This window comes from Meriones unguiculatus, chromosome 7 (genome assembly GCF_030254825.1).
Source record: "Meriones unguiculatus strain TT.TT164.6M chromosome 7, Bangor_MerUng_6.1, whole genome shotgun sequence".
Classification (NCBI taxonomy): domain Eukaryota; kingdom Metazoa; phylum Chordata; class Mammalia; order Rodentia; family Muridae; genus Meriones; species Meriones unguiculatus.
This window is the reverse complement of record NC_083355.1, coordinates 40,990,719-41,013,198: the sequence shown is the minus strand read 5'-3', so window position 1 is coordinate 41,013,198 and position 22,480 is coordinate 40,990,719. Positions and strand designations below refer to the sequence as shown.

At 42.1% G+C, this 22,480-nt stretch overlaps 1 protein-coding gene across 4 annotated transcripts; it reads right to left on the bottom strand.

The window, feature by feature from the left end:
* Positions 1-1,965: 1,965 nt before the first annotated feature.
* Positions 1,966-21,133, bottom strand: Wsb1 (WD repeat and SOCS box containing 1). 4 transcript variants are annotated; one of them, XM_021639788.2, is made up of 9 exons: positions 20,799-21,133; positions 15,337-15,505; positions 13,490-13,755; positions 11,499-11,630; positions 9,841-9,941; positions 7,388-7,560; positions 6,724-6,837; positions 5,576-5,683; positions 1,966-5,144 (listed from the first exon to the last, which is right to left on the bottom strand). In XM_021639788.2, exons 1-9 carry the CDS (start codon positions 20,836-20,838, stop codon positions 4,985-4,987), a joined length of 1,263 nt encoding a protein of 420 aa, XP_021495463.1. In that variant the 5' UTR covers positions 20,839-21,133; the 3' UTR covers positions 1,966-4,984. The 4 variants fall into 4 exon arrangements, with proteins under 4 accessions (XP_021495463.1, XP_021495465.1, XP_021495466.1 ...); XM_021639790.2 differs by lacking the exons at positions 9,841-9,941; positions 11,499-11,630; positions 13,490-13,755; positions 15,337-15,505; positions 20,799-21,133 and adding an exon at positions 7,908-9,833; XM_021639791.2 differs by lacking the exons at positions 9,841-9,941; positions 11,499-11,630; positions 13,490-13,755; positions 15,337-15,505; positions 20,799-21,133 and adding an exon at positions 8,823-9,833.
* Between the last annotated feature and the right edge of the window lie 1,347 nt (positions 21,134-22,480).

Here is a 22,480-nt window from a genome sequence, read left to right as displayed (position 1 = left end):
TCAGATCTGAGTTCTGCAAACTTGCTCGCTGGGTTCTGTGTGTGGCATGCTGGTACTGTGTGCTAAGTAACAAAGCAGTAGCTTGGCTCCTGTGGTCACCTCTTTATGCATTTAGCGGTGTGAAGGGGATGCCCACAAGTGGAGGTGAAGTGCTTGCGCTTTTGTGCCAATCAGTTCTCTATTCTTCCATGGAGGTTCTGAACGCTGGTCCTCAAGGCTTGGCAGCCAGGACCCAAACTGGACTACCTCTCCAGCCCCGAATCTATGATTTGTATAAATGCACTTAGCATTTATCTGTAGCTAAAATGCACTTAGGACAGCTGGTGGGAACTGTCTGGATAGACTGCTTTGGCACCTCTGATGGGAGTTCACAGCCTCCTATGGTTTCTGTAGGAGATAATGTTTAACTTCTCATGCACTTTCTTTTCTTATCCTTGAGCTCGGCTGACAGCCAAGTCCACTGCCTAGACTAAGAATCTTGCTAGTTTCCTCTAGCCTGTTGTAGGTCTTGCTGCCCTTAGGGCAGGGCAGACCAGCCCAAACCAATTTTATCTCAATCACAAGCAGGCAAGGAATTTCAAGGATCATAAACTGTGGGTTTGCCAATCTAAGATCAGGTTACAGGCCTTAAAGTGGTATGCATCATTAAGATAGTATTTCCTGCATTCATACCCACCCTACAGGCACAGAGAGAGGAGGCAGAAATAGGGAGAACTCTGAGTTAAAGGCCACCCAAGGGAGAGCTACACAGTAAGACCCTGTCTCCAAAGAAAACAAAACAAAAACTCAGGCAATCAAATCTGAACGTCAATAATCTCTTGCCAGTTTTCTAAATGGCATGTCTTTGTGACAAGGAATATACAAGAAAAAGCAACCTCCAACTAAAATCACATGGCTAGAATCTGACCCAAGAGCGAGCCCAACCACCTTTTTTTCTGCCTCCCTTTGGGCATGTAGAACCACCATCCTGTTACTAACCCCCCTTCCCCTCTAAGACAAAAGGAAGCTCAGGCATGTTTGCATCTGTCTTATACTCTGATGAGTCTCTTTCTTATGGCTCTGAGGCTGCAAACAGCTGGGGCTATCATAAGTATAGCATGGATCATTCAACTAAATATCTTTATATGACTGGTATTTGGTATGGTTCTGGGAAGTAAATAGTCGTGTGGAGATTAAGCATAATTTTTTTAAATCCTATTTTTTATATACTTAAAATCTAATTTTTAAATTTTAAGCATTTTTAAACTCTTTTGTTGTTTTTCTTTTTCTTTGAGACAGGGTTTCTCTGTGAATAGCCCTGACTATCCTGGACTCACTTTGTAGACCAGGCTGGCCTTGAACTCAGAGATAAGACTGCCCCTGCCTCCTGAGTGCTAGGATTAAAGCACCACCACACCCAGCCCTTTAAATCTTATTCATTTTAATTATAGTAGATATACAAGTGAAATGGGGAAAAAAAAAAAATCAAACAAACCATAAGAGGTAGAGCTGTCTCTGTTTCTTGTATAACATAGATGCCACTTGAGAAATTACTAGGATTCCGACTTTCATAACTATTTCCATCTACTTTAACATAGCCAACAAGAGGAACATCCAAATATTCTCAGGAGATGGTCAGATCCTTGAGACCATACAAGGCTATAGTGTTTGCCTTCTCCGAGGACCCAGGCTACTATTTAACCAGCAGGTTTAATTTGAGCTGTCTATTTCTCTAAAAGATATTTTTTTGCTCAGAAGCTGTTTCCCTTTTTTGTACAGCATTGGGTGCGACTAAATAAGTACAAATATGGCAGTGCCCCCAGAACACAATGGCAGAACCCAGCAGCATGCCTGTGCTCAAGAAGCAATGCCTTCCTATTGCATGGTTTCTTCCTGTTTTTTTACCTTGCATGCTGGTGGGCCCACCGTTAAACTTAGAGTGAAGCTAGACAAAGGCATTAAACGGTGCGACACATGAAAGAAACATTTGCAGTGTTATTTTTGTCCTTTAATTAAAAAACTCAAAGATATAAAACAAGCATTTTACATAATACATACATTCTCAACATCTGCAGATGAGATAAATAAAAGAAGGCTGAAGCGGACATATTGTACTGATTCTCTTTGGTAAGTTACCAAGATTATCTTCTGCAGAAACAGAATATATGTTAAAAAAAAAAAAACAAACCAAAAACCAGTTTTAAAATAATAATTGTCCCTTAGTAGTAACAAAATATTCAGCAATAATACAGTAGAATATATATTTCAAATTGACAAAAATGCATAATACTTTATTCTCTGAGCGGTAAGTAGCTGCTTTCCAAAATTAAGGCCTACAGAGATATCACCTTTCTCTAGCTACCTTTTTCCTGGCTCTTTTTTAAAATGTCACATTCAAACTCCCTGACACAATTCTTTGAGAAAAAAAAAAATTCTTTTTCATATACAAAAACTCTCCCTAGTCAGTTCAACACCACCCACCCTAACCAATTCCATTTCCTATGAAGCAATTCTGCTTAAATTCAGCGTCATCTGTTGGTGTAATGTTCTTGTGGAATGTGTACAATTTACCCTTGTTCATTGAAATGCTGATACCCCCCCCCCACTATCTGGTTTCAAGACATTTCAAAACTTTCCATACATTGCATTGTGATGCTTATTCTAAGCATCACCTGCCTTAAGTTTGTGTAAATATGCTACCGTTTGTTCTCTGTGTTGCCAATAAAAACAACCAGCCAATGCTGAGCAATGGAGAGAATAAGGTGGGACATCCTGGTCCTGAGGGGAGGAGAGAACCCGAAAGGAGAAGACCTGGAAACATCAGGAGAAATGGAACGGACCTAAGATAGGACTAAAAAGCAAGTATAATGTGAGAAATCTGAATGGGAGAAAGTTATGCAGGCTTGGAGGTTTAAGATGGAGTAATTATTGCCCAGCATTGTGCTCTAAGCTAATTAAATAAATATCCTAGTCTTTATGCAGGGATTTGGGTATGCAGCTGGTTTAGTTCTAACTGCTGTTTAACTAAAAGATAAATCAGTATTAAATATTAATAATCATCAACAAACATCTAAACTCAGTGCCCCCAAATAAAAAAGAATAAAAATTCCACTGAATTTGCCTCCAAACAGCACATATAGTTAGGAACCAAGTAACAACCATCCTACTTGTTTAAAAGTTGGACTCTTGCATTGCAGGTGCTTGCAAATGCTTGAATCAGGGCTGCTCACAATCCATTCCTTCTAGAAGGCATTGAGGACCTGAGAGGGGGCTGGGAGCAGGTGGAACAAAGCTTGTTTCCACACTCACGAACGTCCATTCGCTGAACAGGCGCTGAGAGGGCTCTAAGTGAGGGAGGTAATCACTAAATTGAGATAAGGCATAATTCAAGACCATGACATGCAGGAAGCCATGTGGCAATGAGTATGCTTGTACTGTTTCTCAAACCTAGACAGGGAACTTTCAGCAAGTGATGGAGTTGACACAGAACAGCTTCGGGGATGAAAATGTTGACCTAGCAGATGTGGCATGGTTGATGGGCTTGGCTGGACCTGCCTGGCCACATGCATTCCCAATTCAACTGCTCAACAAGGTCATAACATTCAACCCTGGGGAACTGGGAGCCATGGATGCATCATCTGGCAGCACACCGGCCTCAAGACAGAATTTCAGGTGTGCCACCAGCTGGAGTATCAAACCCTCCTGGCAGTGGGGACCTGCACCATGGGCACTGGCACCCTACATGACACCTGATGTGACCAATGGCCAACCTGCAGGACCAAGAGGTACTGCAAGCCGTCATGGCTGCTTTATTTGTCCTGGTGTCTTGCATGTAGGCTGCATCAGCTGCACAGAATCACATCACCAATCTGTTGCCCCGGCTGTGGCAATAACAACAAATGATGGGAATGTAACCAATGCCAGAGAAGGAAGATTCGACAACCACCACATAAGACAAGGGTTGACACTCTTGACATTGCTTGAGACCAAATCCTGAGAGTCTGAGACCATCTGACAGTCCAATAGCAGCATTGAAACTGCCGCACAGACTTTAAGCAGATGTTTAACTGGATCGGGGAGGCTGTTGTGCCTCATGCCCTGTACTTGGGGTTTCTGTGTCAACAAACAATTCACAATGGTGACTGGCATTGTGACACCATTGTGTGCCATCGAGGCTTCCCATGGTTAGCCTTGCTTGATCTTATTCGTGCCTGAACAGATAAGGATGAGTACACTAGTGTGCTAGCCTTCAGCCAGCACAGCAGTGAGGGTCAAGCTCAGGGGGTCACTGGGCAGGCTGGGAATCTGCTCTGTATGTTCAAGACTGCAGAGTTCGTGAACCTGCTATATGCCGCACTTCAGTTAACTGTCAAGGTGGATGGGAATCTGTCCATGTGACGGTATCGAAGCTAGGACAAATACACCATCCAAAAAGACAGTAATTGATGCTTGGGTCCCAGAATATACCATTCAGCACACAATGTCTGCCTGATTTCAAGCTGCTGATGGACCTGCACCAGAACTGGCTGCCATTTATGATCTAGCTATCTAGGCAAGTGCCACCTTCATTGAGAAATTGCAACTAAAACTACCTTGTAGGGCCCAAGTTAAGGTTTACTGTTTTCAAAAAAACAAAACAAAACAAAAAAACAGCACATATACACACCGTGGCTCTACTAAAGCTATATATACAGGTCAGAACTAAAAATTAGAAAACTAAATGGGCACATTCAATACATAGCAGCTCATGTCTAAATACATACATGTATGTATATGTTTTCACAGTTAATCTTTTTAAAAAATTACATGATATGTTCAGAAATATTTCTCCTATGGTCTATAAATAATGCTTTAAAAGTCCAATTAATAAAATGAAGTATAAGAGTTGATCAAGTTAAATAAATCTTCCGAGCCTTCTAGAACAGATGCTTGAGCTGGTAAAGCTTTGAGGTGTGTTTTGTAAAGGATGTTCTGTCTGGCCCTACCAGGAAAGGCAGCCTTCCTTCTAAACCCGGTAGGAGAGAAACTCCAAAACTTTGGAAGGAACGGGCAGTTTCTGGACTTCTTGGGTAGACATCACTCTTCGGATTGACATGCGACATAAATGTTGAAGGCTAGGGACTTGCCTTGGAGTGGCCCAAAAATATACACTTCCATCATGTGTCCTTTAGAGAAATGGGAAAAGAAAAAAGGCACAGTCACCCAACTGCATTTATCCCATGTCCCTACAGCTGTATATCAGATTCACACATTTCACCTCAAACCTAATAAGCACTAGCCAATGGACTTCAGGACAAAGTAGTAATGACAGGATTATCAACAGTTTGTCTAGGAAATGTACAGAACCTTCTCTGTCAAGAAACAAGAAGAGAGGGGGCTGGAGAACTGACTCAGCTGTGCTCTACGCTTTCCCAGAAGACCAGGACTCAGTTCCGGCTCCTACGTGGTAGCTCACAGCCACCTGTAAGCCCAGCTCTAGATCACACCTGCTTCTGGCCTCTGCAGGTGGTGCTGCACGCACAGGCATGCAAGCACAATACCCATACACATAAAAACAAATCTTCAAAAGAGAAAGAAACAAGAAAGGCTTATTTACCCAGCAGCTAAAACACTGCCATCAGTAGAAAAGGCACAGCAAAGACCATTGCTTAAAGGTGCAACGTTTACTGGACAATCCTCATCAATTCTCCAGAACCTCACCATTCTGAAAGGGAAATAAGTGATCTAGTGAGTTGAGTAAGTCAGAAAGCAAAGCTGCATTCTGCATCAGTGTACATGCACACAAATCACTCTCAAACTTTGATTGAGGCAGACTCATATGTAACCCAGGCCAGCATCAAATTCTTGATCTTCCTGCTTTTACTGCCCAAGAACTGGGATTACAGGCTTGTATCCTCTCCATCCAGCTAATATAACTTTGTTTTGTTTGAGATAGGGCCTCACTACATAGCCCAAACTGGAATGCTTCAGCTTCCCAAGTACTACAATTTAGGCACGAGCCTCCATATTCTTCCTATACTATTGTGCTTTATATACAGACTATTCCAAAGAAATCACAAGGCATGGCTTGGTAATCTCAAGTGTTTGATCTATAATGTTCAAAACTGAAGTGTTCTCATTTCCTTTTCTCCCTCCACCCCCCACCCCTTTTTCTCTGGTCTTTCAAGATAGGGTTTCTCTGTAGCCTTGGCTGTCCTGGACTCATAGACCAGGCTGGCCTTGAACTCACAGAGACCCGCTTGCCTCTGATTGATTGCCTGAGTGCTGGGATTACAAATGTCTGACACCATGCCCAGCTGAGGATAAAGCTCATTTGGTAAAGTGTCTATCTAGCATGCACACAGCCCTGGCTCCATTCTTATTTTCTTTCAAATAAAATCTAACACAATCTGCTTTACTCTTTTCCACATTTGCGTAACCTCAAAAGCAGTGGCCTACCAATTTATAAGTGTGTACCACCACAGCCAGCTAGGTAAAAAGCAACACTTCCTAAGGTGTTGTTTAGAGACATTAGAGCCAGTATGGTGGTCCATACTGAATTCCCAGCACTCAGAGGCAAAGGTAGAAGAATCTTAAGTTCAAGATCAACTTGGCCCACATACTAAGACCATTTCAAATACAAACGAATAAAAAAATTTAGCTTAACAAAGGTGTTATGAATTAAAACATGCTTTCATTTGGTAGCAGGATGAAAAAAACCTTAAAAAGTATGAATAAAGTCAAAACTAGACTCCATATACTTACTTATCATCGGCAAGGCTGGCAACATGCAGTCCATCATGACTGAAAGACACAGCTCGTACCCATCGGTCATTTGCTCCTCCAGCAAATATTGGAGTAGGTGGGGGAAACAGGTGCCTGGGGTCAGACATATTCTCAGTGGGTTTCAGAATCAAGAAAGAAACAAAATGGCCTTGGTACCAAGCTCACTAGCCTCTGATAAGGTTTAAAGTAGGGCCTCTCTGACACAATTAACCCCAAGGAAAGTGGTTACAGTTCAGCTAAACGCAATAGGAAGTATATGTTCAGTCAGAGGAGGACCGTCCCCTAAGGACTGTCCTTTAGCCAAGGGTACACAGGAATCTGCTTCCCTGCTAGAACTGACAAAAGTGAGAGCTTCTGAAAGAACTGTTCACCTTTTTCACAACATTGACAGCATTTAAGTCCAACTTCTGTTTATCAATTTTCCCCAAGCATAAAACTCTAGTATATTATCATTTCTACAGACCCAGACACTCTTAAATACCAAGACCCACTCTGAGTATATCTAAAGCTTTATATTATTCAAGTGTTCACATAATGAGATTAATTTTACATTTTGTTAAGTGAGTCTAATTTTTCACGTCTTCAAAGCTATAGTGATAGTCAATGTTGGATTACAGACGGAAATCATTCATGTTGTACTCACCCGAATTCCATCAGAATGTCTCCGGTGTGTGGGTCCCATACATACACACGAGTATCATAAGATGCAGTAGCAAGCAATGCTCCATCAGGAGAAAAGTCACAAGCTACAACATCATGGTGATGCCCTTCTAGTTTCCTTATCATGGTGTATTTATCCATATTCCAAAGGAAAACCTGAAATAATAAAATGGCAAATGTTATAGTCTCACTCAGACACACAGAGGACAAAGGGGCACAGCTTACACTACAACTGCTACTTTAACATTATATTAAATTAATTACAAATTATGAGTAATTTAAAGAATATGCTCAGTGTCATAGATTAAAAATCAGTCTTTAAGTTAATTAAAGCAGACATGCAAATTTCTATTTCAAATGTTTCTGTTAAATGTTAATTTAAAAAATAAGCCTAAAGGGAAAATAAAGGCAATGCAATTTAACCACAAATACGGAAATCCATTTATTCAAAAAAACTAATTAACTAAAATATATGGAAATAAATAGGGTTAAGTATTACAAACCCCTTTCTCTTTTTTCCAGAAACTACTATTTTTAAAAATATATACAGACAGAAAATGTAATGTTAGCAAATTGTTACTCCATTGGCATCTCCCTTTGAGATAATCACTTGTTTACAATAGGCTTGGGTCACCACGAGAGCCTAGGAAGAGAAACAGATACTGCAAGCAAAGAGAATTTTCACAGCCAAACTTTTTTTTTTTTTTTTGGCAAACAAACAAGGATGTTAAACCACATTACAAGTGAAAATGCTATTTTATGAAAATAATTACAACATTTTTTTGGTACTCAAGATTTAATACTTTTTTTTCCAAAATGACTATAATCAATAAGTTATTTTCAGCAGAAAACAGTTAAATTACTAAAAATAAGTTCACGTACAGTTTAGATTTTAAACATCCAAAGACCGTGTGCAGAAGGTTCTCAATAACTTTTGCTGGTTGTTTGCTTTGAGGCAATGTCTCACCAAGAGGTCCAGGCTGGCCTTTAAGTAGCCCAGGCTGGCCTTGAATTCGTGGTACACTTGCCTCGACCTCTGAAGTGTCTCTACACAGGACTTTTACTGCAGTCTGTTAGGTTAAACATAAGCTTGGAGGTTACAGCAAGCCTAGTGAGGCAGCTTCCCTCCTTTCTGCTACTTCCTTTCTGCACATTTTTTCCACAGGAACGTTAAGTACAGTAACTGGGTCAGTGATTTAAGGTACTGCCAAGCATCTCAAGAACTCCAAAAAACAGAGAAAGTACTCAAAAACCAATTACTTTATATTAACATGAATTGCGTTCACTTGTCAGACTCCCAATTCCATCAAACTGTAAGATCAATTTACTCGGGAGTCTGGATTTTACTGTGGGGAAATTATGTTTAAGGAAAAAGAAAAGAAAAGAAAGAGAAGCAGAAAGTGGACGCCGACCAGCACCTGTGTACGTACAGTACACCTTGCAGCCGAATGCAAGGTTACTTCATCCTACGGTAAAGGTCGCCCCCAGCCCGGTAGCCAGAGATGCCACTCTTTCTGCCCAGCTAACACCATTGTGCGCCTGTGTGCGAGTGGTGCCAGCATAACCTCAATCACACCAATATTGCTGCCACCACCTGTGACAGGGAAAGCAAGAAGCATATGGAAAACACACAGCCTAAAAGAGCAATGTCAACATCTAGCTTGCTTTTATGATTAAAAAACAAAAACAAACCTAAGCTATTTTGTTCTAAACTTCTAACATTCACAACTATCATCTCAACATACTTTTGGTAAAATAAAAATGTGTTCTCTTGCCACTACCCCCACCCCCTTAGTCCAAAAAGTATTGTGATCATACACATTTTTGGAGTTTAGTCAGTTAAACAGATACTCAATGCTGCTAAGCTCCTAAAGATACATTAACTCAGAGCTAGTAAACTGACAGTTCACTAAAAGCACAACCCTCGACAATCACTACTTCAGCTGTCTACAGGTACATTGTAAACTATATGCAGCTGCATCTCTCACTTACTCTAGCACATACATGAGTGATCATTTTATTATGCTTTTAAATTACTTTTTTTTTTTTTCAGTTAAATGTCCAGAATCAGCTGGGACTCAAATCTTAAAAAACAAAAGTAAAAAACACAACAACCCCAGCAAACTGGACAAAACAAAAACACAGAAAATAATTAGGAAAAAAATACCTTAAAAATGAACTAGATTTTGTTTATAGCACAGTAAGTGTTCCTAGATTTCACAAAAAACTTCATTTTATAAACATCTCTAAAAGCAATTCAATTTCTCAGTTAATAAATAACTAATTTTCTACATGCAAATTCTCTCCATCATGAAATAAAGCATTTAAGATATTCATGACACCGAGCACAGACTTAATAGGTTACTTAGATTTAAAATGATTAAGCATACATTATCATCCAATTCATGATACATGTACGAGAACTTTGACACATACTGCTTTACTGGCTCCAACTGAACACAGCATAGAAGAGTCGGGAGAGAATGCACAACTGTACACCCAGTTCTGGTGTCCCCGCAATATTTTCATCATATTTCCTGAACAACAACAAAAAAAATCATCTGTGTCAGGAGAATGCATTTCAAATCAGTAACTCCTTGACTGACATGACAGTAGCCTACAGTTATTATCAACTTTTACAGCTGAAAAAAAGTAGATAGATAGTAGATAGTAGATAGTAGATAGAGAGAGAGAGAGAGAGAGAGAGAGAGAGAGAGAGAGGCCTGCATATTTGCCACCTGCTTGCTTGCTTTCCTTTTTTTCCAAGGCATGGTCTCTTACTCTATGTAGCCCAGACTGTTCTAGAACTCACTATCGTAGACCAGGCTAGCCTTGAACTCACAGAAGGTACCATCTATTACTTGATAAAATTACACAGGGCTGGAAACACTCCTCAGGTGCTCTGGAGAGGACCTGAGTTTGACTCCTAGCACCTTTACTGGGCAGCTCCTAACTGCCTGTAACTGCAGTTCTAGAGGATCTAATGCCTCTGGCCTCCTCAGGCACCCACACATACCCTACCATAAACACACATGAATATACAGAACTAAAAATTCATTTTAGCATGTAAAAGCCAGGCACACTGAAGTATACCTTTAATCTCAGTACTTATGGCACAAAGGCAGGCATTTAGCCTGATCTACATTCATTTCTGTTCCTCTCTAGCAATAAAAACCTTTGCAAACATCAATACACCATGTTTCAGAAAAAAACTGAGTATACTACTATGCTTTTCTGAGATTAGAGGTAAAAACATCTCTCACTTTTTATGAAAGAGTTTATGACCTATGCTTACCAGCATTTAACCATGTTACAAATCCTGACTTGAAAATCAGGCTATAATCTAAATCTTATTGGATGACTGAAGTCATTGCTTTAAGGCCTACTTAATTTTTTTATTTTAAAAATTAATTTATTTAGAATGAGTATTTTGCCTAAATATATGTATGTGTAACACTTGCATGCAGTGTCCACAGAGGCCAGGAGATATATGATCCTTTGGAACTAGAATTATGGATCTATGTGGTTGGCTTCTGAGCAGTGTCAAGACTGTTTATTATAGTAACTGCTGGTTCCTGTTCTGTCTTAACTTTTCTTTCTTTCTTTCTTTCTTTCTTTTTTTAATATATATAGGAAAGGGATCCAAGTATTAATCAGACAAAAGGAAGGAAACCTTGATCACCAAGCCACTTGGTTTGTAGTTTTCTGATATACTGCTAAGTTGCCAAGTTTGTCCAGGAGCTCTCAATTCTCCTGGCCTTACCTCCTAGAGCTATGATTACTGGTGTCCTGGAAGAGTTTCAGGGAAGGCAAAGGCAACCCCCAAATCACTCAATAATCACTCAATAGTAATAGTAACTATTACTAATATTAATACTAGTATTAATAGTAATATTAAGAGGCTTGGCCAGGCATGGAGGCACTCGCCTTTATTCCAGCACTCAAGAGGCAGAGGCCAGCCTGGTTTACCATAGTGATTTCCAGGCCAGCTAAGGCTATAGAGACACCCTACCTCAAAAAACAAAAAAACAAAACAAAACAAAACAAAACACATTCTTTTACACAGCTGGGGAAAAGACAAAAGACACACATACCATCATCTTTCAGGTCCCACACTCTGAGAGTTTTGTCTCTTGAAGCTGATACAAGGATTAAGCTCCCATCTGGAGCAAAAGTTAAGTCTCTGACCACTTCAATATGGTCTACCAAATTAAGGAGGAGTTTTCCTAAATGTGATTGAAAGGAGAAAAAAAAAAAAAAGACAAGATCAGTTACTTATCTTCTATTTTTATAGTTTTGCTGATTGTAAAAATGGAGATTCTTGGGTATCTCCTTGCTTTATGAAGTAAACTATTTTCCTTTTTAATTAGTGGCTGCTGTTACCTGTGAGGACTCACTACTCAGGCTTTCCAGTACTACCTTCCCGAGACAACAAACCCTGTGTTTAATAGAAACATGTAAGACTGGCTTAAATGCAAGAAAACCCCTAGATCAAATTAGCATTAAGAAAGGTGTATACCACTGTCTTTTCTAAGTATTTGTACAGTCTAACTTTAAAACAAAATGAAAATATCAACTTTTCTCTTTGCTTTCTATTTCCTTGGCCTTGGACTATCAAATATCCCACAAAGTAAGCATTATCTCATACCTTTTAATTTTAACATTATCTAAACAAAGTACTTATCAGTTACTAGAAGTTTTGTTTTCTAGAAACATCTGTGGTCACCTTAATTTTTTCCCAATAAGCCAATCAAACTGCTTCCTCGCCCCCAATTTAATGTCATTATTACTGTGTTCTGAGGTACACCTTGCTTTAATGCCCACTAGATTATTTTATGTTTGTGAATACACAGAATATGTCAGAAACTAAAACAAAATCAAAATGTTTTTCCTTTATTGCTGCTGAGCATTGAACCTCAGGTGGAAGCAATGCTCAGTTACCTACTTTCCCACTGAGGTCCGTCCGTCCCTCATCCTTGGTGGAGATGCTATCTCAACTGTGCAGTTCTAACTGCCTCGAGGTTGTTATATACACCATGCTGGGCACTCAGGCTTCTCCATGTTGGAATCACAACTGTGGATCACCAGTTTGAACACTTACTTTTTTCTTTTGTTTTGTTTTGTGACAGGGTCTCTCTACATAGCCCTAGCATACCTAGCACTCACTCTGTAGACCAGGCTGGTCTCAAACTCACAAGAGATTCTCCTGCCTCTGCCTTCTGAGTACTGGGCGTGTGCCACCCCTGCCCACCTTGAACACTTAATTGCTCAAAGAATTCAACTTTTCAACCTATATGGATATAGGACGTTGGATAAAGTAACTAAAACATTCTGAAGATTAGATATCGATTATTAAAGGCTCATTTGCAAGCTGGGCAAGGTGGTACATGCCTTTTACCCCAGCACTTGGGAGGCAGATGCAGAGGCAGGCAGATCTCTGTGAGTTTGAGGCCAGCCTATTCTACATAGTGAGCTCTAGCATAAATAGAACTCTAGAGAGACCCTGTCTCCAAAACAAATCAAACCAAACTTCTGGTTTGTAGCTGGACATGGACAGGTGCTTGCCTAGCATGCAATGTGAAGCCCTGGAGTTGGATTCCCAGCACTGCATAAAACTGGGAGTTGTAGCACATGCCTGCAATCCCAGCACTCAGGAATGTGGCAGCTGGAAGAGCGTGGAGGCTAGAGGAGCATAGCTAAAAGTCATCCTCAGCTACACAGTGAGTTTGAGGACTGCTTGAGATAAAAACAAAAAAACAAAAAACAAAACAAAAAAAAAAAAAAACAATCTCCCTTGAAAACTTCTATCATTGAAAAGGCATATAAGACACGAGTCATAAACTAAATTATTAGTTTGTAAATAATTAATTAAATTAAGACCCATACATGCTTTGTATACTTTACCATGCAGTATGAACTATTATTATTCTCTGAGATTAAAATTATGAACTGAAGACTTAGAACAATTATAAAGACACATCACATCAATTCTCATTTTTCTGTTCATTAAAATCCTCAAAGCACATATTCCAGTCCTTTCATCATAAAATAATTAGGTTCATCCTTTGAAACTATGAATCCATACCTGTATACGCATCCCAGATTTTGATGCGACCATTGTTTAATCCTGTAGCAAGAAGAAGCTGATCCTGTCCAAATCTGAAACGATGCCATTCTATATTAACACAACGACTCTGTTTTTCTGGAACTGAAGACCCAAAAGCAAGACTCCAGACTATGTCTCCACAGTCTATAATGTGTTCGGGGGGCTTATTTTTCTGACCATTACTATTTTGTCTTGCCAATTTCAGACAGCTTGAATTGGTGATATTCTTGGAACCATGCAGAAGACTGAGAGGGGAAAAGATTGAAAATTAATTCTTCTTTATAGTGAATTTCTATAGACACTAACTGTTAACATTGTCAAGTCTTTCAATAGAATTGTAACATTATTTCTACAAAAGAAAGCGGGCATGGTGGTGCCCGCATATAATCCCAGCACTCTGGGAGGTACAGGCAGGCAGATCTCTGTGAATTCCAGGCCAGCCTGTTCTACCAAGTGAGTCCAGGACAGCCAAGGCTGCACAGAGAAACCCTGTCTCCAAAAAATATTTTTTTTTCCTACAGAAGGCAAAGTTGGTATCTGAAATATGAGACCAGACTTTTCAACTCCTAAAAACTATTGGTGGAAGAGAATCCTCCATGAGAGAGCAACTTACAACATTTCCTTCCAAACTGTCTTTAATAGGATTTCTTTAACAGTGCAGTGTTCAGCCTGGTTCTACTTAAGAGTGGACGCTGTTGTCAGTGTGTAACACTGGCCATTCCTGAGACAGTTCGTATCACAGGAATGGTGACCCTAAGACCTGTAACATTTTGTTCATGCACAGAAGTGCAGAGATGATGAGAAACATGGTAACTTTTCAACATGAAAAGGACTAACTTAGCTCATTTACCAAAGTATCAAGTTTTACATAACCCATCTTTATGGATCCTAAACTAAACGGTTTCAAAAAATTAGAAGCTAGAGACTTCAGAGAACTTTGAAGTCTGATAGAGATCACAGCATAAATGGGGTGTGGTGGTATACCCTGTTATTCCAGCAACTCTGAGTAAAGATGCAGAAAGATTACAAGTTCAAAGTCATCCTAGGCTGCATACTGAGTTTTGAAGGTGGCCTAGGCTAAAGCCCCACCCACTTTTCCAAAAAGCTAGGGGCTGTAGCTCACACCCAGACAGCAAGACCCAGGAACCTGAGACAGGATCAAGAGTTTAAAGGCAATCTGGGCCACATTGTAGAACTATCTTATTAGAGAAAAATCTGTTTATACACTACTGTTAGCCAACAAAGTGTGTGAAATCCAAAGTGAAACAAAAAGCTTTACCCAACAAAGATTACATGATCTCACACAACAGGACACACACTAATGTGCGGCACAATTAATCTCACATAAGGCCCTGGAGTTCAGTGGGGCAGTATAAATACCTGAGAAAATATTAAAAGACTCTATGATGTACAAGTCCAGACTTTTTCACTATGTAGACCAGGCTGGTCTACTATGAGATCATCTGCCCCTGCTTTCCCAGTGCTGGTATTACAGGCATGGACCACCACACCCACCTAGAGAACTAGTCCCTTTTTCTTTTTTATTAAATAAGACAGTCTATTACATATGGCCCTGGCTGTCCTGTACAGACCAGGCTAACCTTGATCTCAGAGACCCATTTGCTTCCACTTCCCAAGTTCTGGGGTTAAAGGATGCACTACCATGCCCAGCTCAGGTAATTTTTCACACTAATCTTCAATGCTGACTCAAATTACAGATAAACTTATAACACTGGCTAGAAAAGAAAACTTAAATATTTTATTACCCAACAACACTAAAAGACAACAGTATGTTCTACAAACACAAAGCAAGAAAGAAGTCTTACAAGTTCTTAAGGCACTGGGACCACGGGACAAGCTTCACTATACGATATCCTTGTGACCATGCAAAGTAGGAACCATCTGGAGCAAAAGCAACAGTCCAGTTCTCACCACCACATTTCTTGTCGAAAGGAGCTGCTGGAGCTAAAAGTTCCCCTATAGTACGCGATCTCACTAAAACAAACAAAGAGCAAGACATTATATAAAACCAACAACGAATTGAGATGGCCCCCACATTACTTTGGAATTTGCTGAGGTTGTCTCCTTTTCTTTTAGACAGGGTTTTGTTTGCTTTCCACCCATAAAACATTAGAGATTAATTTTGCTTTTATAATAGTTTTCCAATGCAAGATTTAAGTATCATCACCAGGCATGATGGGCACACCTATCATCCCAGCACTTAGAAGGCTTATGATGGAGGATCAGTAGTTCAAAACCAGCCTGGGCTAAATGAGACTTATCACATAGTTTCAGTGTGGTGTGGAGATGTAGACAGGATAAGGCTTTGAGGCCAGCCTGGACTATGTAAGCATATTCCATGAAAGTGAGAAAGGCAAAAAAAAGAAAAAAGAAAAGAAGGGGAGGGGAAATAAGATTTTTATTTTTTAAGAACTATAAACCCTTAAGCTCAGATGGTCTTGCTAGCACATAACAAGCCCTGGTTTCCATCTTCATCATAGTACAGGACAGGCAGAAAACAGATTGAAATTTCAAGGTCACCTCAACTACAGGGACAGTTCAAAGCCAGCCCAGGCTAAAATTTTAAAAAATAATAATAAAATAAATTCCATCACTCAGGAGAGCGAGGCAGCCAGCAAAATGGCTTGGTGGGTATATATACCTGCTGCCAAGCCTGACCACTTGAGTTCAATTCACAGTACCCACACGGCAGAAGGGGGAGAACATATTCTCACAATTTGTTCCGCACCTAATAAATAAATGTAATTTTAAAAAGGTGGAGTGGGATCTGGAGATATGGCTCAAAGGCAGAATGCCTGCCTAGCAAGCGTGGCCCTGGGGTCCAGGTGGGGGAAAGAGGACCTGTTCAGGGAACTCTCTAGTCTGTTGTGTACTCCATCAGTAGCTGGTATGGCACCTAGCATGACAAATGCTCAATTCATATTTACATAACAAACAGAAAAGCACACATATAAACTTCCACGTGTAAGGTATTCAGGTATGTTTCTAGCCCAATTTTTGATACATTTAACAAATCAAAAGAGTAGTTTAAAACCCACCAAAAAACCTGATAGTCACTTTCCTATATTATTCTCAAAGTTTCCTTCTTGTATGAAAATATAATACCCATCACTAAGATAAATAAAACTATACTTAAACATTGTTTTCTTTTCTTTTTTTTTTTTTTTTTTAAGACAAGGTTTCTCTGAGTAACCTTGGCTGCCCTGGACCATGGAGTTGCTTTGTAGACCAGGCTGGCCTTGAACTCAGAGATCTACTTGATTCTGCCCCCCCTACCCCTCCAGTGCTGAGATCACAGTCTTGTACCATCACGCCTGGCTAATGTTTCCTTTTTTAAATACTCAAAATCTGCTAGATGTGGTGGCTACACCTTTAATCCCATCACTGGGAATGCAGAGGCAGACAAGAATCTCTGGAGGTCAGCCTGGTCTACAGAGTGTCAGAGCTACACAGAGAAACCCTGCCTCAAGAAAATGAAACAAAAAACAAAACAAAAAAAACCCCTCAAAATCTTCCTTCTACCTTATCACTTATTCAATCCTCATTCCGGTCTGAGAGAACAAACCTAATTAACAACACAACCTTGTTCTCAAGCCTATAGCACCACACACCTGTAATCCTAGCACCCTGGGAGGCAGAGTCAAGAGGATCTCTGAGTTCGAGGCCAGCCTGGCCTACAAAATGAGTCCAGGACAGCCAGGGCTACACAGAAAAACCCTGTCTCAAAAACAACAACAACAAAAATCTTGTCCTCATGATATACAATATAAACACTGGAGTCTTTTCCAGGGAACACTATTTCTAGTTCTTTCAATCATTCCCCAGATTACAAAGTTTTGAGTCCATTTTCTACCTTTTTCTACCTTAATTTTCCCGAACAAATTCCAGTTAGTAGTGGTCCTTAGAAAAGTGGTACCCTGGGGTGCAGCTTTGCCAGGCCACAGAGGGAGACAATGCAGCCAATCCTGATGAGATCTGACAGGCTAGAGTCAGACAGAAGGGGAAGAGGTCCTCCCCTATCAGTGGATTAGGGGAGGAGCATAAGGAGAGAAGGAGGGGGCCATAGCTGGGACACAAAGTGAATAAATTGTAATACATTAAAAAAAAAAAAGTGGTGTCCAGAACTGTACACTGTACTTTCTGGTGTGGTTTTAGCAGAGATAGGGCACCCCACTTACTCAAAAGGCAGCAACACAACATAAACTCACATTCATTTTCCTGGCAGTCACATGAGTATGACCTAAGATCCATGAGCTAGTGAGCCTCAGATGCCTGCAGAATGGTTTTTCATGGCATGACTCTCAAAACTGGGGTTCCTATTTAACCTTCATCTATTGGCCAAAAGTCATGAATTTTAGTGGAAAGGACCTTGTTCACAAATAAAGAGAAGCAAGTTTTTAAATTCCACTTAAAGAAAAAAAGAGAGAGAAGGAAATGGAAGTATTAGTTTTAAAAGAGAACGTTCCTAGGTTAATCTAAGTAGAATGCACCACATCCCACAAAAGATTTTAAGTCTATATTTTAAGGTTACTTTAAAAAAAAAAAGAAAAGATTTTTGGCCACTTGTCCTTATGAAGTGTTAGCAAGGGATAGAGATGTAACTGGTTCAAACACCAAACACCACGAAACAATAAACTAACAACCCTCAAATGCAATTCCAGCACCACTAGAAAAACCATAAAATAAATGTTGGTCAGTGTTTTTTTAATTGCCTTCAAGTTTCCTTGTTGGCTAACAGGCAACACCAAGTGATTTTTATACTTTAATCAATGCTCAAGTACTGACTAGAAATATATTACTAACCTGGAGTAAGGTTTATACTAAAGTGCTTTGAAAAAAAATTTATTAATGACGGCATCTGTTTAATGTTAGCATCATAACTTCATGACCCTGGACACAGTCCCAACACTGAAGGGGCCGTGGGAAACTGGCTCTAAAATACAACATATCTGTACAGCAGCTACATCATGAGTCACCACTCAACAGGGCCAACCAGATTTCTTCACATTCCACCCTCCAGTTTCATAACTAGAAAGAAAGTGTGACAGTGTCTTGTTAAAGAGGGCAGTAGCTCAGGGCAGTTATGCCCCTGCCCTAGAACTCTTTAGAGTCCTACCTCCTCTTTCAGTATGTACAAGAAAATCCAAACTGGACATGACTAGAATTCATGCCAGGGGGTGGGGTGGGGAGGGCTCATTTATAAACACCATGCTATACAGAGAGAAACATGTCTAACCTTGTATCCTAATGACACTTCAAATAAAAAGAAGTGAAAAACTTGGCTTAGGAAAGGCCAAATTCCAAGACATTTAGCACTTAATTTTTTATATTATATCCAGGCAATAAGGTGATACAAAGTGGAAAAAAAAAAAAAACTCTTAAAAATTAACAGGCAGGTATTTAATGAATCATCCTCATGAAATAAATAAAGCACTATTTATTCTCTTTAAAGAGGGCAAGAGAGCTGGGTGTGGTGACACACACCTATATCCCAGCACTCTGGGAGGCAAAGGCAGAGGGTTGGTCTGGTCTACAAAGTGAGTCCAGGACAGGGCAAGAAAGTTTTTAAAGTACAGATAAATGTACCATCAATATTACTGGTATAGACAGCAGAGGAAAAACCACTGCTCAGGTCCTAAGACTTTGAGGGCAGGAGACACAGCTCAGTGGCAATGTTTGGCCAGCATCCACAAGGTCCAGTTCAATCCCAACTACTACTACTAATAAAACAAAATTTAAATGTCTGGGTTCAAAACACTTATCTTAAAGTACAGTTAAAAAACAGCAGAAATTTTATGATTTCTGTAGCTTTTTTGAATTTTTATAAATTAGTTTTTTCACTTTGTATCCCACTGTAGCCCCCTGCCTCATTCCCTCCCACTCCCACTCTTCCCTCTTCTCCTCCTATGCGCCTCCCCAAGTCCACTGATAGGGGAGGTCCTCCTCCCCTTCCCTCTGACCTTAGCCTATCAGGTCTCATTAGGACTGGCTGCATTGTCTTCCTCCGTGGCCTGGTAAGGCTGCTCCCCCATCAGGGAGAGATTTCTGTAGCTTGAACATGGTTAGAAAACATTAAAGTCACCTGCTAATCAGCCATTCAACTTCATCCTTCAGGGGTAAAAAATCCAATTCTGATAACAGCCATGTGTGTACAGAAATCCATTCACATAAAAGAAAGAAACTTCTGATTACCTCACCTTCCCACCCTTCCTAGAAATACCTCCTCCAAACACTTGACAAAGTCACCCACCGGAACACCAGGAAAATGCAAACTGGATTTCACTATGTAGCCTTGGCTACTGGAACTGGCTATGCAGACCAGACTCATCTCGAGCACCTGCCTCTCTGCCTCTAGAACTACCATGCCAGGGCAACTAACAACAAAACAAAAGAAAACAACAACAACCAGTAATGTCAGTGTCTGCTAATGATTCTATCAATGAATCTCATCCAATGGCCTCAAAAGTGGCTCCTTTGAGAGGATTTAAATAATGCTAAATGCTTTAAAGGGGCCACTGGGCAAGTCTGGTCCACACCCTTCCACTTCCCATTGTCCTGTCTTCTGCCCAGCGCACGACAGGGCTAGCGCACTCGGGCCTCTCCTGAGCCCTTTCCCAGACTTCATCCTCTGTACAACGGCCCTCCATCAGTCACCCCACCTATTTACACTGCTCCTACCGTGTGTACAGGGAAAACAGTCCCTCCTCTGAACCCTTCACTTTCCTAGCGCCATCCTTTGAAAAACTAAAAAGTTTTCCACGCCTCTGGAACCTCTTCCGGCCGCTTTCTCATTGGGGGTGCCTGGCATAAAGAAACTTCTACCGCACCTCCAAACACCACCGTTCACTTCTGTTCCACTACAGACTTAAGAGATCCTAAGACAGGCCACTCAGCCTATGCTAGCAATGCTGCAGGTCCACTCGACAGCCAAGCCCCAGGCCGAGAGAATCCCGGGACCTCGGGCCCGCAGAGCTGTGACGGGGTCCCTGGGGTAGGCGGGGCGGGGAAGCCGGCCTCGCTGCAAGTCGGAGGCCCGCTCCGGGGCGCGGGTCCATTCAGGGCTGGCCGACGCCCATCGCGCGGCCGCTTCCTCCCGCCGCACGGCGCCGGTCCTCGCCTCTCCCCGCCTCTGCCGAGCCTCAGCACCGGGCCCCGCTTCTCACGGACCTCGGCATCGCTCTCCCCCCAGCCCACCGCTCGGCCCCGGCGCCAGCCCCCTCGCAGGCTGCCCGTCGTCCCCGCGCCCCCGCTCCGTCCTGGGCCTCACCGATCTCTTTCTCGTTGACCCTCGGAGGAAAGCTGGCCATCTATGGGGCACCGTCTGATTCCGGGAACTCGATTCGGACGCTGCGACAGAGAAGGGAGTCGGAGGGCGCTGAGGGGCGTGACGCGGGCTGGGTCCTTCCCGGGTGTGGGGACCGAACCGAGAGCACGGGCGGCCGCTGTGGCTTCTGCGGACTGCCCGGGGCAAACCACCGGAAGGCCTGGGAACGCGCCGCCGGGTCACACTCAGACAAAAGAGCCGGCGCGCCTCGCACTCACGGACTCGCGCAGCCCGCCGACGCCTCCGCCGCCAAGCCAGACACTGAGACAAGATGGCGGGCGGCCCCGCTAATATCTGGGGGGCGGGGTGTGGCGCGTGACGTCAGGCCAGCAGGCCCCGCCTCCCGACGCAGCAGACGCGCCGTCGGGGCCCAGGGCCCACCGCGAGCCCTCAGGCTTGCGGGCGGCTTCCAAGTCCAAGATCAGCAGAAGATCGTCTAATGCACGTGACCGAGCTGAAGAAAGCAAGATAGACGTTTCAGGTGCCTAAATCCACCTTAGCTCCGTCCCTGGCTCCGGGGTGCTGCCAGGGAAGTGAAGGTTGCACTGATGGGAGAAAAACGAGGAAAATTAGCCTAAGTCAGGACATTAGTCACTGGCTTTAGGAAAAGCTCAGTTGACGGAGGAGCCCCAGGGTGGTGGGGCCTCACCTCTGAGGCCTCCCCAGTGCTGCCCCTGCTCTCTGGTCCCTGAAGAGATGGCCCATACCATCTCCATCTCAGAACCTGCCGTTCCCCCGCAGAAGCCTAGGTCTCTAGGAAGCAGCTAGCTATCCCACATCAGAGACACTAATCGTGTGGGCGTGCCCCACATCCCAATTTCAGTGCCACCTACCGATGACATCACTGCACTTCAGCGGCCCTCCTGGGGGCTCTTTCTTCCAAAGGAGAACAGATGAAGGCTTAGACTTCCTCAGTCCCTGAAGACGGAGCTGCCGAGCGTAATTCTTCAGATCTCAAAAGACAGCGCACAGTGCACGTCGACTTTCATTTGCTGCTTTGCTCAAGGGAGGAAGACTTCAAATTATGAAATAATTAATAGACAGAAACCGTTCTCTCTTTTTTAAAAGCAGTTACTTGGTTACTTTCTGTCAATATGTTTATCTAGAAATTCGTGCAGCTAGGCTTGGTGGCGCACGCCTGTAATATCAGCACTGGGGGAGGCAGAGGCAGGTGGATTTCTTTGAGTTCGAGGCCAGCCTGGTTTACAAAGCGAGTCCAGGACAGCCAAGGCTACAGAGTGAAACCCTGTCTCCAAAACCAAAAAAGAACTTCATGCCGGGCCTTTGGAAATAGGCCTGTGTAGCCCTGGCTGTCCTGGAACTCGCTCTGTAGAACAGGCTGTCCTGTAACTTACAGAGGTCCACCTTTTTCTGCCCTCCCCCCCCCCCAGTGCTGGAATCAAAGGCATGCACACCACCACCGCCTGGCTAACACTTTTTTTTTTTTGGGTGGGGGTTATTTTTTTCTTTTTTTGCAGGGGGGTGTTCATTTGTTTGTTATGGTCCTAGCTGATGAACAGAGTCGAAAGAAAGAGAAAATGCAGTCTTGTAGTAGACAGAACATCATTTTCTCCTAATTTTTTAGTTTATTCATTATTTACTTGTTCATATTCATGTGTTGTGTG

Bases quoted from the DNA above. Each gene is read 5' to 3' on its own strand.
- Wsb1 (XM_021639788.2), bottom strand. From the start codon at position 20,838: ATGGCCAGCTTTCCTCCGAGGGTCAACGAGAAAGAGATCG. The intron at 7,561-9,840 runs GTATGTGTCAAA...TTATTATTTCAG, and splicing joins CAGTTGGAGCCAGTAAAGCA to GTTTTCCTTTGGAATATGGA. The intron at 6,838-7,387 runs GTGAGTACAACA...GTCTGACCCCAG, and splicing joins GACATTCTGATGGAATTCGG to GCACCTGTTTCCCCCACCTA.